The sequence below is a fragment of the Phymastichus coffea genome, unplaced genomic scaffold (assembly GCF_024137745.1).
Source record: "Phymastichus coffea isolate CEN01 unplaced genomic scaffold, Cenicafe_Pcof_1.1 PCOF00062, whole genome shotgun sequence".
Lineage (NCBI taxonomy): Eukaryota > Metazoa > Arthropoda > Insecta > Hymenoptera > Eulophidae > Phymastichus > Phymastichus coffea.
In genome coordinates this window covers 495,005-511,096 of record NW_026706873.1, presented here as the reverse complement: position 1 = coordinate 511,096, position 16,092 = coordinate 495,005, and the positions used below count along the sequence as shown (strand labels likewise).

General features: G+C 48.0%; 2 protein-coding genes across 6 annotated transcripts in view; one reads left to right on the top strand and one right to left on the bottom strand.

Moving 5' to 3' along the window:
• Positions 1 to 16,092, bottom strand: part of LOC131667054 (ionotropic receptor 25a-like) — a 32,972-nt gene that overhangs the window by 537 nt on the left and 16,343 nt on the right. The window contains exons 2-6 of one of the 3 annotated variants that reach the window (XM_058940233.1): positions 7,536 to 7,914; positions 4,068 to 4,412; positions 2,004 to 2,827; positions 1,095 to 1,936; positions 687 to 1,013 (exon numbers count right to left, since the gene is read on the bottom strand). In XM_058940233.1, the coding sequence (XP_058796216.1) occupies positions 687 to 1,013; positions 1,095 to 1,936; positions 2,004 to 2,827; positions 4,068 to 4,412; positions 7,536 to 7,635 (2,438 nt within the window). In that variant the 5' untranslated portion in view covers positions 7,636 to 7,914. The remainder of the gene's footprint in view (positions 1 to 686; positions 1,014 to 1,094; positions 1,937 to 2,003; positions 2,828 to 4,067; positions 4,413 to 7,535; positions 7,915 to 16,092) is intronic. The other 2 variants (XM_058940234.1, XM_058940235.1) reach the window with 2 other exon arrangements.
• LOC131667057 (uncharacterized) lies at positions 12,587 to 16,083 on the top strand. Of its 3 annotated transcripts, none has more exons than XM_058940240.1 (3): positions 12,587 to 13,751; positions 14,006 to 14,225; positions 14,619 to 15,234. In XM_058940240.1, the coding sequence occupies exons 1-3, from the start codon at positions 13,662 to 13,664 to the stop codon at positions 14,756 to 14,758; spliced, it is 450 nt and encodes a 149-aa protein (XP_058796223.1). In that variant the 5' UTR covers positions 12,587 to 13,661; the 3' UTR covers positions 14,759 to 15,234. The 3 variants fall into 3 exon arrangements, with proteins under 3 accessions (XP_058796223.1, XP_058796224.1, XP_058796222.1); XM_058940241.1 differs by lacking the exons at positions 12,587 to 13,751; positions 14,619 to 15,234 and adding exons at positions 13,779 to 13,932; positions 15,263 to 16,083; XM_058940239.1 differs by lacking the exon at positions 12,587 to 13,751 and adding an exon at positions 13,779 to 13,932.

Below are 16,092 nucleotides of genomic sequence, written 5' to 3'. Positions count from 1 at the left end.
TCACCGTTTTCTCCCGATCAATCGTCACGGTAATTTAATCGCACTAATTGTCAATTTACGGATATTATAGAGGCTAATTTCATTAGAGCGAAATTTTCACCTCCGCGGGGCATCAGCGTTGATTAATTTTATACGCGGCGACTCGCGGCTGTTGCCGCTACCGGCAAGAAAAAATACACTTTGTTCGTAAGCGACGCGAAATGGCTTTTCGACGGGACCTAGTTACAGTTTAACATCACAAAAGCCTTTGACGCTTCCTACTCGTTACAAAATTGTACTACTCAGGTTAATTAATTATACGAATTTGAAATATACGCTTCCCATTGGTCAAAAGTGCCTCGTGAGTTTGCGAGATACTTCGCGGCAAAGAGTCCCCGTTAATGATTACTGGGCGCGTATTTTGTTTTATTTTTTTCAATAAACAACTGCGATACGCGCATGTCAAATCACCGACAGATCGAATCGATTCATTCGATGACATACTACGCTAGAAAAGTAACTGCTATATTAAATCGTGCAAATTTTTCTCACAAATCGAAATGCAAGTTTCGTCATCGGCCGACGGACATTGTTAAAAGAAAAGTACGCCGGCAGAATATTCCCTCATTTTTTTTATCGACGTTGAGAACTTGTCGATGGCTCTTCTGTGCGCAGTCGATGCCGTAAAACAATAAAGTCGAACTCACGCGTTGTTGAATTGATCTTTGAGCGGCGATCCTTGCTGCACGGCAATGGCGTAGGGCTTTCTGGAAAACTCATCGCCGATCTGAGTGAACTCGCAGTCGGTCATGACGAGGTACTTGATATCGGTAGCGTCGCCGATGTACGCGAACTCGCTGGGCTCGGCTTTCCTCACTCTCTCCAGGGCTTCGTCGTGACTTTTCGGGAAGCCGGTGTCGTGCATCGTCTGGAATATCTTGGTGTACTTGTCGCTCACCGGATAGTCCCACACCGCCAGCTTCGAACGCTCGACGTCGCTCAGGCTGTCGTTCAAACTCATGTCCTTCCAAATCCTGCAGCGGAGAGAGAGAGAGAGAGAGAGAGAGAGAGAGACACGAGTTTCGACGGCGACGTGTTTAAGAAAACTCGCTTACTCGTAAAATCGCTTCTCGATGGCAGCCATCCTCTCGAAGTAGCGGTACTCGGACGAGTTGAGAACGGGGGCGAACTGGATCTTGTACTGCTTGCTGAGGTCCTCGAGCGACTCGATGGGAGCGTCGAGTCGCGAGACGGTGAGGAAGGCGGCCAGATTGGCGGTGTAGGAGGCGATGATGATGAAGCCGAAGAGCCACCAGGTGGCGGCGACCAGCCTGCCGGACAAGTTCTTGGGCGCCTCGCCGCCGCCCTGCGGCGTGAGCGAGGTCATGCAGAACCAGAGGCACTCCTTGAGCGTGAACTCTCGGCGCTCGTCGTCGTCCTTGTACTTCTCGCGATTGTTCTGGTAGCTGTAGGGCGAGAACTTGTCGAAGAGCCACATGAGCAGGCTGGTGAAGAAGTAGGCGCCGAGGATGCACAGCCAGACGTCCGTCTCGAGGACGGTGAGGAACTTGAAGAGCGAGGTCTGGATCTTGGGCTTGCGGCGCAGGATGGAGATGCCCACGAGGTCGTAGTAGGGCACCGTGTAGTCGATGACGTTCTCGCGCTCGGCCATCACCGCGAGGGCGCCCAGCGCGATGTCGGCCTTCTTGTCCTTCAGCACCTTCACCATGCCGTTCCAGTTGCCCTGCTCGTCCATGTTGCCGTACTGGCCGTCCGCCACCTCCTCGATCGTGTACTCGAACTTGACGTGCTCGCGGATCTTGTTGAGCAGGTCGATGCAGTAGCCCGACCACTCGCCCGTGCGGTTGTCGCGCATGACGAACGGCGGCTTGATCACCGTGACCACGCGGTAGCTCGTGACCGCCGTCTGGTTGGCTGCCAGGCCCGGGTTCGTCAGCTGCAAGCAGCACGCCCGGGGTGAGCAGTGGTCGAGCTCGGCGAGCGGCCGACTCGGTCGGACTCACGCTGAGGGACGCGTCGACGCCGGCCTGCCAGCTCTCGACTGGCTCCTCGCTGGTGACGCGGCCCTCCTTCACCTGGACGGCCACGCCGTTCACCTCGAACTTGGCCTGGTGCTCGCCGTTCTTGCCGCCCCAGCCGAAGCCCGCGTAGGTCGGCGCGAAGGCGCCGCCCCCGTCGGTCAGCTGGCCGAGCCGCTTGCGCAGGTCCAGCTTCCGCGGCGGCGTGGTGCTGTTGTCGCCGTAGTCGTCGCAGCTGACGAACGTGCGCCGGCCCGGCTTCCACTCGGCCGCGTCCACGGCCGCCTTCATGGCCAGCACGCCGATTCTGGCCAGGTCGTAGTAGAAGGCCGACTGGATCCAGGGCTTGGGCAGGGCGCCCTTGCTGGTCAGCTCGCTCAGCTGCTGCTGGTTGCCCGACGCCTCGGGCTTGAACACGAGGATGCGCGCGCGTCGGCAGTCCTCGCACCGGACGCTCGAGTCCTCGTTGAGGGTGACGCCGAACCAGCCGTAGCGGTGGTCGGTGAAGTCCAGGCTGTTGGCCGCCTGCAGGGCCGCGGAGATGGTTGCCTCGCTACCCAGCACGAAGAAGTTCACGATGTCCAGGTCGCGCAGGCGCGAGATCTGCTCGCGCAGCGCCGCGCCCGCAGGCCTCGCGGGCACGATCACGTGGCGCGTGGGCACGTTCAGCAGCAGGCTCTTGTACTTGTGGTCCATCACGAACGTCTCGTCGAACAAGATCGCCGCGTTGCTGATATTGAAGTGCGAGCACTGCTCGCGCACCACCTCCGGCATCAGGTCCGCCGGGTTCATCACTTGCACCAGGTACTCTGCAACGCGATTGTGGCCGACGGTCATCTATGGAGTCGATTTCTCCGTTCGAGCCACTTATTAGAATTTCGCACGAGGATTTCTTCTAATTCAATTCATTTACAGGTCGAATTATAATTTGCGATACAACTTTCTTTGCAAATTTTTCGTTGGCCGCACACGCTTACCGCTCGTATACCCCAAACCAAAACCAAATCGAATTTAAGTGTTGCCTCTGCGAATTATTTATGAGATATGTAATTAACGTTGAAACTTTCGTCGGTGCGTGGCAGCGCTAATTTATTCATGCGAATTTTCTCAGGCGCGAACGAAACCCCTGCATCCGAATAAATTGGAAATTTTCGATTTACGGTCAGAGATCCCTTTGCGCTTTTCGAAATCACAATGAAATTCCGCGCGTCTCGCGCGCTCTTATTACGCGCGCCGCTCTCTATCGATACGGCAGCAAGTTCCAATAAATAAAGAGCCGCTTTCGGATAAAAAATGCAATCGCACGAGCGCGCGGTTTATTGCGGGTGCGGCTTTCCCTCGAGGCTTCTTTCGCGTTTTCTCTCTCTCTCTCTCTCTCTCTCTCTCTCTCTCTCTCTCTCTCTCTCTCTCTCTCTCTCTCTCTCTCTCCATCCGACGGATGTCATACATCCTTAATAGACTGGCTGGCTATCACGCGTGTGCGCGTTACCTAACGATTTTACACGCTTGTCACTCTGTGCACGACTAACTATTAATAACTTCGTGATAACTAGCGCCGGCGAGCGTGTAGGACCGTTGCTCCTTTGATCGCAATTTTTCACCCGATCGTCAAATTGACGGGTGGCTAATTATTTGACCACCGAAAGTTTACGGAAAAGAGAAACTAATACTGCAGGAATGAAATGCGCCGCGTTCGTCGCGAGAAATATGCATCGTCGGTGTGAAAATCTTCATAACTCATGCTGTCCCGACGGGTTGCGAAATTTATAACGAGAATTTCCATTTTCCGTAAATAACTCAAATAGACTTTTTGCGTCGAAGGATCGGCAAGCAACCGATATCGGGGAGAAAAATCTTGTTATCGCCGTATTATTCGATGGAAAAACAAAACACATCGCTTGTTTAACCGTCGAACCATTAACTCGTATTATTTGAAATTTATCGACAACAGTCGCCGCGGTTTAATGAATCGATCGGCCCACCAATCCGCTGGCCCTTTAATTGTCTCCGCGCGCTTGATCCTCGCAATTGAATATCTGTTGGACTCACGTTTCTGATCCTCGGAAATGTCTCTCCATCCCAGCAAGTCGCCTTCCTGGCCGAACTGCGCCGACAGAGTTGGTATCCCGAGCAGAGCGGTGAATCTGTTGACGGTCTCAGCGCCGAGACCGTAGGTCGTGGTGTCCAGCACCAGGTCGGGCAGGTCAGCCTCGTTCCCGCTTATGGCGCCCTTCCAAACCTCGCAAATGGCGTTGAGGGTCTCCCTCGGATCGGTAACATTGACCCGAGCTATGTACACTCGGCCGAGTTTGTCGGGACTCTTGTCTTTGAGTGCTCGCAGCGAATTGGTCACGCTCTTGTTCGCCACGTCATTGCCCGCGTCGTTGATGACGACTGTTGAATGATCCCAGCGGCGACGTGTTCATTAGCGAGCTCTAGATGAACGCGCGGGCGTGCGTGATTCTCGCGCTTGTTTCTTGCATTTTAATAAAAAAAAACCTACCGGCGTGCGCAGCGAGATGACGATGACGAGCGAAACATGTAGTCATTTGTATTCGTAACGATCATGCTTGCAGCGGTGCACACGTATGAATTTTTAATGACGATTACGGGGGGGAGGGGGAGGCAAGACTATTATTTTCCCTTTCTTTTGTCGTCAAATGTCACTGACGCCCGAAGTACAATATTCAATCGACCGACTGGTGTAAAAAAAAACTGTCGTACGAAATATGCAATTGAGTCAGTGAGTGCTCTCTCTCTCTCTTCCTTTCGAGTTATGCTGGTGTGAATCTACTCATTGTATAGAATGAAAATTAAAGCAAAATATACGCATGCATGCCGAGATACCATTACCGTATAAAATTAATTCAACTCCGTGTGTTAGCTTTTGTTTTGTATAAATCCAACGGGATATAACTTAGGATAGGCGGAACTTCGATATAACTCACCAGTATTTTTCTTACCTACAATACTCGTAGTACGAAAGTGTTATCGAATTTCTGCCTTTCGATATATATCTGTTCCAAACGTCCATTTCTCTTTTTCAGATTCGAACGCTATTCCCGATAAATAGCAGTAATTTTCAGAGACCAGATGATTTTCAAAAAGAGAAAACAAAAAGTAGACACGCGCAGGATTTCATTTCGCTTTCGAGAGACAGAGGACAGAGAGAGAGAGAGAGAGAGAGAGAGAGAGAGAGAGAGAGAGAGAGAGAGAACAAAAAGTCGAGACAATCAGTCTGCAAGGCAATCGTCATCGACGATAATCCTCGCGGGGGAACTGCACGACGATTTTTTGCAGCGCGCTCGTGTAATATTTATACGCGGCTGCCCTGTGGAAAATTGACTTTCTACCTTTGTATGCTCTCTCTCACTCTCTTTCCAGCTGAATATTGCAGTTTTTTTTGTACTCCAAGAAGATTGTTTTCTGTTTCGTCGCCGTTCACGATAAGCGGATAAGCGTGTAGTGCAGTGTATCTGAACTTTTAAGGATGGAATTAGGCAACATAACGCCCCTCTATCTTTTTCGGCAACGAGTGTTTACTTTAATAAAAAAAAACGAGTCCACCGAGAAAGGACACTTTTGCAAATTAACGTTTGCATCCTTCACAGCCCGATATTAGATTAGTGTGTACGTGTGTGTGTTAGAGAGAGAAAGAGAATATAAAAATAATGCTGAAAAGATGAAAAATTGATGTATAGCAAAAACGGTCGAGGGCTTTTGAGGTAATACCGCCGCGGCTGCTGAAAAGACTTATCAAGCTAAAAGTACCGGGATTTCCAACATTGGCTATTTCATTTGCCGGATTCATTCATATAATATATATAGCGCCCACATTACGATATCATTCAGTGCCTCTAAATGGATATCCTTGCGAAATAGAACATGAATAATTATCCGATATATTGCGCCGCTGCGGCTGTAATCGCTGCCCCAACATCGTTGGATTATCCGTACGCTAAAAGATCTCCAGTGGCTATTAAATCCGCGCATCGAATTGATTTCGCGCAAGGGATGAAACCGAAAGAATATAAAATACAAGATACCGCTACAGTCCGAGGGTAGCGCCCGTCGTTAGCAGAAGACTCCGTAAAGCGAGTTCAGGTCGAAACTCGATGGTGGACGAGTGAATAGGGAAACTTGATTGGCCGCTGCAAAAAAAAAGCGACTAATTCGGGCGGCAACTCGGCGCAAACTAGCGACCGCGCACGGACTAAACGCTGTCGGTCGTGCTTTTCAATTAGCGACACTTTTATAATAAGCCTTCGCGAGCTGCTCTCGAGCCGAAGCGTGTGTGTGTGTGCGTGCGTGCTTCTCTGTCACACGGTCCGTTATGCGCGCGGAGCAAGGCTGACCTATCGACTTATCGATTTGTGCTCCAGCAGCCTTGCTCGATAATAAATATACCGAATACGTGAAATACGGAAGCGAGTCGACTTTCGTCTACTCGACCGTCGACGATCAAGAACGCGGGCCTATCTCCGAGCGAGTTTACGCCGCGCGGAATCGCCAGACACTTCCGCGGAAGAGTTACGCGAACAAGGCGTCGTCGCTGCGATTTCTTCGGAGATAGCCGCCTAAACTTTTCCCCGTGAATAAATTATGAAGAACGAGTCGCTTCGCTTTTCCGGCTTTTTCCGACGACCCCACCCGTTTGGCTTTCTGCTCGAGCGATAAATCGATCGAGCTAATGTGCTATAGCTTCGAAACGAGTGCGTTGCGCGTTTGCGGCTTTTTTTTTTCATTTTTTCGTTTTCCATTTTCATTTTTGCGGTATCGGCGCTATTATTTTCCGAAATGCCGCGCGAAAAGTTCATTTTTAACTTCAAGTGGGTCGCGAAGTTCTCTCTTTTATCGCTCTTTTGATAAGTCCGCAACAATGACAAACCGAATTAATTTTGGCGAGGACGGCGATGTTTTCGCACGAACAATGCGACGAGACGATATATATAGATGTGGGCAGAGCAGCAAATTCGAGGCAAATAATGCTTCAACAAGTAAGAAAAGAAACAATGGCAATTGTACTTGACGATAGAGTGAAAGCCCGTCCTTTTATCGTTTTGCATAATTTGCGCGAGCTGCGCTGAATAATGCAATTGCGATAATGGACGATTATTTTTTATAATTAATCGCGTCGAAATGATCGATAAGGCGCGTATAATTCTTCGGATGGGACGAGTTCGATTTCGTTTTTGCAGTTCGAACACCCGTAGCAAACTCGACTTTGTCTCTGCCGAAAGTTTGGCGAGCACAAAGTAAGCGAGACGTCAAGTTGACGCAGCATTTAAAAATGTGTCCGTCAAGCTTACAAACATTTGCCGAGAAACTTTCGGAAAGATTCTGTGCGCAGTCGTGTTTCTCTGTTCCGTTTTTATTTTCTTTGTTTTCTTTTCTTTTGATCGCAAACTTGCTGTGTACCTCCAAAGGATCAACGGAAGCAACGACAACTTGCAGGCGCAAAACTAGAGAACTAAGAGGAAAGTCCGAGAATGCAATAAAGAAGAGGAGGATACGTACAAAGGTTGACGGGCCTGTTGGGGACGCGGCTGTGCTGGGCCTCGACGGGTCCTTCTCCTGCCGCAGCGAGCGCGAGGAGCCAGAGTAGGACGGCGCACATGCTCACCAGCGGATGTTGCCTCGGCAAATACGGCCAGTGGGTGAGTGGAGCGGGCTAACCGAGCGCGTGCGGGCTCATCGCGATGTTTGGCCTGTGCGTTGCCGCGGGGACGGACTCTGTCTCCCGCGCGTCGTCGCCGTCGACACCGCCGCCGACGCCACTTTCGCCCGCTTCATCGATCATTTCCGGTTGTTCGTCCTGGCTGTCCCACGATCCCGACGACCATGATCAATTCCCGCAGTCAACGCGCGCCCTGCCTCGAAAGCTCGTCCCGGCCAGCTGCGCGAATTGTTGATTTTTCGAGGATAAGGGGTAAAGTCGACGTGCGGTCAGACGCTTTGCATAAGCCGCGGAGGATAGGGAAATTAGAAATAAGCACGGCACTTTTCGCGCGGGAGAAAGTCCTCCTGCAAGAGCGCTGTTATCTTTACATTTTGATGCGCGGTCAGCGGTCTAATTGAATGCGCCAACCGAAGCTTTGCAAACAAACTTTCGACATTGCAGCGGCCATTGAAAGTTTCAATTAGCCTTTTCAGAGGGCACGGCAAATATTACGGTATACGTTTTTTGTTTTGCGCTTTACGAATTGATGAAAAGTCGAGTGCAATATAAACGATCGTTCGTCACTTCGCGGTGTCGCAAGACGTAAGAAACGGCGCGTTCGTTAACACGCCAACAATGACTTTACTCGCGCGTTCACTAAACTACTCGTTTGTTCGCACTTCAGTGCATTCGCAAATTAATTTTCGTCGTTCAACAATGTCACGTGAAAGATAATTGGCTTATAACAGGATGAACAGCGCGTTAATTAGTGCCTCGAATGCGCGTGCGTAATTCGCAATAACATCGCTTACAACGCGCCGCGACAAGTTTCATCGGCAGATATGACGGTGTGAAAATTGAATTTAAACTTGTATCTATTCGAGCAACGTAATGTTCATTGCTACTGTATTTCAAGGAGGAAATATTACTTTTTTTCCTTTCCCGACGCGATGGCAATTATGCCGCACGCCTCGATAAAATTGCACGCGAATATTCATTCGAGGCTGTTGATTAAATTTCAGACAGGAATTATGCCAAGTTAATTAATTATTCCAAGTTCAAATGCGTCTGGCTTTGCTCCCGCGTAGCGGCTTTGATGATGTGGGCCATCACAAATTCTCCGTAATTGCTTTCATTATGCACCAGGGTGAAGTTAAGCTTACTACAAACGTCTGTACGTACGTGGAGCTCGAGCAGTGCTTGTGCGTTTAATTTTGCAGGAAAAATCCTTCTTTTTTTCTCAAGTGTTCACGAGCTTTTTTCCTTCTCCCCCGAGCGGCAAGTTTCTATTGAATTTATTCTGAAAATAATGTCGCGATCGTCGCTAAAACTTGGTCCAGAGCGCGAGTACTGGTATAAATTTTAATGCGCGATTAATGGCGTTTTACGGCCCTTGGTGAAGGGAAGAAACGGATGGGCAGAATTACGGCTTTGCGTTGGTCGAGTCTTCGCTAGCCTCGCGCTCGCGGTGCGCCATTTTTTGGCTTGGTCGTCGCCCTACTAAGCAACGAACAAGCCGTAAACCCAGGAGAACGCGCGACGACAATGCTTGCGGAACAAATAAAACACGACAATTCGAGCTTTCCTGTCAACCGTGCACAACATTCTTTGGTTTTTTTTTACGTTTCTAGCTGCTTTTCAGAACATTTTGTGAATTTTTCTACCGCTTGTTGACTACCATGCTTATTTACCGAAAGCATTGTACTCATTTATCTTGAAGCTCGCGGTCGTAACGCAACGAAAACGAAAAGTCTGATTTCCTTTTCAAAGAGGAATTAAAATATATTTGCCGAAAAATATGCTGCGACTTTTGTCTATCATTAATAATCATCGGGAGATTTGAAATGACTCTAGTTGACAGGAAATAAACAGTGCGTATGATGGGGAGGCTGTCGAGCGACAAAAATCTCATCAAGACCAGATATACAAATTGCGATTGAGTATTGGCACACATAGATATGCAACTGCAAACTTGACGTGGTTGATTCGACGAACTTGAATCTCATGAATGCGTTCGCTGCATAGGCATATTTTTTCTTTTTCCTTTCGCTATCGATAGATGGGGATGATGGTGTAGATAATGCGTCAATATCCTCGCGGGAATCAACGCTCTCTTAACGTTTCTGATATTTATATTGTACTCGGGGTCACTGTTTTCATCGTAACACTTTTTGATCTCGTTTTTGTCTTACGGTATGCATAAATACTCAAAATCTTGACTTATTTATCCATCAGCCTTCCTTGTCCGCACGTAGCTTGCTCGATCATGCACTCGAAGTGTTGTTGTTTGCAGATCTCCTCTTCGGTAGGTCGACGTAGGAAGCCGCAACCACTTGCCTGTCGTCTTGTCGTACATCGCTAACGGCACTTTGATGACTGCGAGCACGTGCGGCAACTCCTTGTCGCAGCTGTTTACACTTGTGTGTTTATTGTCGGACTGACTGATCGATTAAATACGAACCAATGCGATCGGGCAATTCACAAGTGTTTATTACCTCGATAATTTTCCGAAAAATTTGATGCGATCAGTCAAGCGCACACATCAATTATATTCTACAAGTAACGCCAAGAAAACGCATAGACAATGCTTATGTGTAAGAAAATTATTTTTAGAGGACAAGCTAAAACTCTTACGAAGTCGAGCGAGAGAAATTACTCCCCGCCAAATAAATGGCCACTGCAAATAAAACAAGATATTGAGAGAAGCTGACGGGCTGTTCAAATATTGACAAATGAATAGCGGTTAAAATTACAGCGAGCAAAACAGTAGAGTAGCATTAGTGATGCATGGTACGGACGGACGGATGTTACTTCGGCACACAGCACCGCGGTAAAATGCTAACTCCAGCGTTCGCCGCGGAAATATCATTCGCCTCGCGTGAAGAGCTGCGGCGCCAGTGCTACGCTGGAAATCGCGACTTCTTTTTGTTCCAAGCGCACGTCAGATCAAACACACCGACGAAGCCGCGTTCCCATTGTTCGTTTCCTCCCTCTCTCTCTCTCTCTCGTCTTCTTTGTTCGCAATGGCCGAGGGAATAAACACGTACGGCCTTTTTGAATTACTCGCATGCGCGCGGCCTCGCGCGATCTGATAAAGGTCGCGGCTGCGAAGAGAACGCCGCTGACTCTCAAGGATAAGTAGAAGACTCGCTATACGGTCGGACGCGAAGGCTGCTTTCATCGGGTGCCGCGAGTGCCATTAATTTTGACGCGTCGAGCGCGAGATAATCCGAAAAGTTGGCGAAATCGCGCGACGACGCTCGTTAAAGGCCGTTAAAGGAACTCCGCTCGGCAGCAAAGCCGCGCGGGGGGGGGGGGGCAACGAACGGGGAAACAGCTTTTCGCATCGAACGCAGTTGACTCGTCGCCGGGTAGGCTAGCAAGGCGGACGAGAATCCGGCACAAGAAAGCAGCAATCAAGTATGCGACGGCACGGCGAGAGGAGAGCCAGCCGGGATGTGCGCGTCGAACGCTTCGCCCTCCGCGGCGTCCACGGGGATGGCTGCGCTGATGAAGCGCGCGCGCTCCTCTCCCCCTAGCTTGCCCCTCGGGTCGAGCACGTGCAAACGGCTCTCCGCGCACTTGTCCTTCTTTCCTCGCGTACTTCGCGGAAATGTCTGTTATCGAAGCCGCGGAGAATGCGAGGCTTTTTTCTTCCTTTTCTCTCTCTCTCTCTCTCTCTCTCTCGCTCTCGCTCTCGAGTATCGATAAATTGCCGGATAAAGGCAAGAGTAAAGTGCACGCTCGAGCGTTTCTTCAATAACAATTTGCCTGATGCACGTGGTTTTATCAAGATGTACGTCTCGGGGATCGATTCTCATCCCCTCCCCGCCGTTTCTTATTCATTCGCAATGCTCTGGGCGATGAGGAAACCGAGCAATTTTAAGAGCAGTTTGCCCCGGCTCTCTTTTATCTATAGTGCGAAACTTTTGGAAATAATCTTCGAGTGAGGATCGATTTTCCATTAGGCGTGGCAGCTTCCTTCTTCCACTTTACTCTTTCACTGACGATTCTTATTTTATTTCCGCGACAGATTTTCCTTTCACATCGGAGAGCGCATCGATTGATTTTTATTAAAATATTATTCCTGCCGAGCGATCCTTTTTCTTCTTACTTTTCGCGGCGCAACATCGATATCCGGAGAATCGTTTGAATTGAAAAATTTCGTTACGCGGGGCTTCTCCCGTGTTTCGCGTGAAAGGACTGCGTAGCGCGAGTGCATTTGCTCGAGAGATCACGAAAATCGAAATTAATAAGATTACCAGTCGGTGCGCAGTTAACAATGGACCTTTGCGGCGATGGCAAATATTTATATTCAAGAGTAACGAAAAAAGGTCATTACGAGCGAGCAGCCAGTGCGACGAACAAAATAGCATGCAAAAATTCGCTTTCGATAAAGACTTCACGCTAGAATTTAAAAGGAGCTTCGAATCGTCGTTCTCTTGCAGCATCTTTTTTAAAGGGATTTTCTTAATTCTCAATTGCAGCTGGCTCTTCGACGCGCGGATAATTATGCTAATGTAACTCGCTCTCATTGAGCCTCGCTCGGCTTAATGGAACGGTCGCTAACGGGAAAATATAGCGCAATAAATTAGTAACAAAGGAGCGTTATTTAGAGAGTCGCACTCGACGCTCGAGCGGCGACAATCGAAAGAGGAAGCGCTCGTATTTGCCGCTCCGTGGCCTCGCGTATATCAGCAATGTGCGCGTTCCCCGGACACGCCTCGCAGACCCTTATCCACATCGAATTAGCCGCGTTCGTGCATCTCTAATCTCGATCATCCGAGTAATTTTCCGCGGCGCGCGGAATTCGCCGCGCGAACGTCGTGCCTCGACCGACGTCGGGGGAATTTTCCCTCCATTATATCTCTTCGAGACGCGCGCGACCACGGCTTAATCGAATTTCGCCGATGCGCCGGGCGAGGCAAAACTTCTCTATTGGCAGCCAAGATTTTTTACGAGACTTTATTTTATAGCGGACACTCGACTCCGCCAACTTCTTAAGCGACTCTCTAAATTGGATAGTTCGATCGCTTAAGCCCGCGTCGCGCATTTTACGAAGACGGTCTCGTTTTTACTTTTTTTTCCTTTATTTTTACGCTCGCTATCAGGCCACTTATGCATACACTATTCTCTCAAGCTGCAGTTTAAAGCTGGGTTTTTATTTTGTCGCCGTCAATCGTAATCATCAATCGTTGAGTGCAGTCCGAGAGCAAAGGTCCGCTATTTTTTTTTTACTCGAGCTGTCGGAGCATAGAGTGTTTGCTCTTTGAGCAATTCCTTTGCGCGCGTGCGCGTGTATATCATTAGAGCGAGAGACCGATATCCACGCTGAAAAAGAATGCGACTTACATATCGATTGGCGCGGCCTGTCGATCATTTAATCGACGGAAAATTCAGAGCCGAGTATTATTCGCCCGCGTGTCGAATTTCATAGTGCATTTCCATGTTTTGCCCGAAATGGTTATTTGAATTTGAAATCGTTTTGATTTGAAAATAAAAGTTTCGGATTTGTCCGTTCAACATTGAATATCTAATTCGTAATTTAACCAATATAAGGTCCGTATCCGCAATGTTTTTTACAGCGAGATTCCGTATAATACCAAGCAAAATTTCGTATAAAATCAAATAGTTTTCCATAAAATAAAAGATAACGATTTCGTAACGATCACGTAGCCGGGTAGCGATTCTATTGCCTCGCACGCATACACTTTGACTCAAGTGGTATAGGTGGCGGCACCTGCGCGCCGCCATAGTTATTAAAGGGGTAGCGCATATACCGGTTGGTGTACGGACATTGCAAAAGTGTCGTAAAAAAAATATCGCGTTGTAGGCGAAATTTCCGGTCTGACCCTCGTGCTGCAAGCTCGGCTCTTCGAACATTCAAATCTCTACCTCTTTCTCGCGCGCTCTCTCTCTCTCTCGCTCTCTCTCTCTCTCTCTCTCTCTACGTTCAACGATAATTCGTAAGTTTATCGGTTGCAATGGCGGAAAATATCTTCGCGATTAAACGAGGTTGGACTCCCTTTGCCGATGCCTCTTGGAGAAACATCGAGAGCAGTTTCGAAGTACAGGTAAATAAACGATCGACATATTAAGCGCAACATACCTCGTTGAAACATGATACTCGACCTATCGGAGCTTTTCATTTCTCGCGTGTATGCCGTTATACACGTGACGACAACGTCGACGGAGACCTTGAAACTCGAATCAACATCAAATATTGCGCAAGCCACTCGAAAAACAACTCGACTCGTACGTGTTCTCCCTCCGGGTTCTCGTATTTACAAAACACTTCTAACCTTAAATACAATTCTCGCAATGGCAGCAGCAGAAAACGCCCCCAGGGAAAGTCGTGGAGCCTTCGGTGCCGGCGGCTCCGCGGAAGTTGCAGCAAGCATCGGCGCAGATCCGGCGAGAAGGCCTGAAACCGCGTCGTTTGATCCACGACTTATCGTCCCCCGACAGTGGCATCGACGCCGACAAGGAGAACCAGCCGCCAGCAGAAGCGGCGGCGGCGGCGGCGGCGGCGCCGATTCAGGAATCTGGTAAAAGTCGCGTGAAGAGGTGCCAAGTCAAAGCGATAAAGGACCGAAAGACTAAGCCTGCTTCCGAGCTGAGGCTCAGGCTTAGGATATGAAGGCCACCTTTGTTCCCCGAGTTTTTTTCATTGTAAACAACGGTCCGCGCGCTCTGTCATTGTCATTGTGTCTCCGATATATATGTTTTTAGATATATACGTATAGATAGATATACGTGCACGTTGCTTTGCTCCCTTTTTTTCCTTCTTCACATTTGATGTTTAGTTTGTTTAATAAAGTCTTGTCTTCGCTCTTTGAAGCTTTCTCTCTCTTTCTCCACTCATTGTACTACTCGCATGCATGGTATCGCTAATACGCGATCGCACAATCAAATCATCTTTTTTTGTTTTTTTGTTCTAGAAAACACAATACCAAACTCACAAGTAAAAATCATCAGACCGGGAAGTTTACGAGATCGAATTAGTCGTTGGATCGAAATACACTTTAGCTCACAGCAGTCGACCATTTCTCAAACAAATTATCAGATAATGAAAAAGTAGGATGATAGTACGCAAGGGAGAACATCATCTAAGCAACGTTTACTCAATCAATCAGCGGTGACAAATGACGTTGGTCGGCATCGAATGGCCTCTTCAAAATGCAAACGGAGCATGTGCACCGGCTGATTAATTAACTTGTGTCGCAATCGATTAGATGTATCGTGTCCGCGACACAGGACACAATATTCCCTCGCGCGCGTGCGCAAGGAGACTGTCGATTTATTAAAATTCAAATCGAATTGTTCGCCTGTATGCGCTCGATAATCTTCAAAAGCGTCTAGGTGCAAGTAGCAGTAGCAGCAGTAGCAGTAACAGAGCAGAGCAGAGCAGTTCTCTCTCCCTCTCTCTCTTTCTCTCTCTCTCTCTCTCTCTCTCTCTCTCTCGTCGTACATATCGACCACTCGTCTCTACGCGCATGCGGCTGGCTGCTTCTTTCAAAGCGATTCTGCTCTCTCGCGCGCGCCCGCCGAGCTTATTGTATATATACCCTCGTTATTTTTACAGGTATACGGATAAAGAGAGAAAGACGATAAATGGATTGGGTTGGTCGTTGTTTTTATTTTTTTCGAGGGAACAGCACACTCCATTGGGCGCACACGACGATTTAATAACTGGCGGCTATTGGTGCCGACGGGGGATATTGACTCGCTGCCAGATGCGGCTGCAATGTTTTATGCCGGCTTGTGACGGCACCGATTGGAAATGCTGATGGGATATTATTTTTCCTCGGCTCCCGCTCTGTGCAAGCCCGTTCGGCGACAGACTGTCTGTCTACTGGATTTCGTTTTCCATTTGTCCTGCGGTGATAAGCGAATGATATGTCAATAGGAAATGCCGATGTGCTCTTTTCAGTTGCTTCACGATAGAAATTTGGATTATATTTTTCTAATATGTTTTTAATTGCAAAGGAATTTCATGTTATTGTTTTATTGCCAGTGCTATAATGTATTCGCGAATCTGTAACAAAATATGTTTTATTTTTTTAATACGTACTTATCCCGTAATGCACTTGTTAATGTATCCTTTTAGGTAATTCCATAATGTGCTGACATCAAAGCTTTAAATTGCTGAGCAGAGAAATGATTGTAATCACTCAGAATAGTTTTTCTTGCAAAGCTGAATTTTGCGAGCTTATATTTGATTCGCGGCTAATCTGAATTACAATAAAAATGTAGAGAAAAATAAATTTAATTAATCCAAAATTATCTTATAGATTAATTCGTTTGTAAACATTTCAAAGACAAAAATATCATCAAACGAAGAGAAAAAATACAATATGGTTCACTTAATATTTGTTTACTCTACCCTTTTAGTATAAAATGCAATGAAAGAGA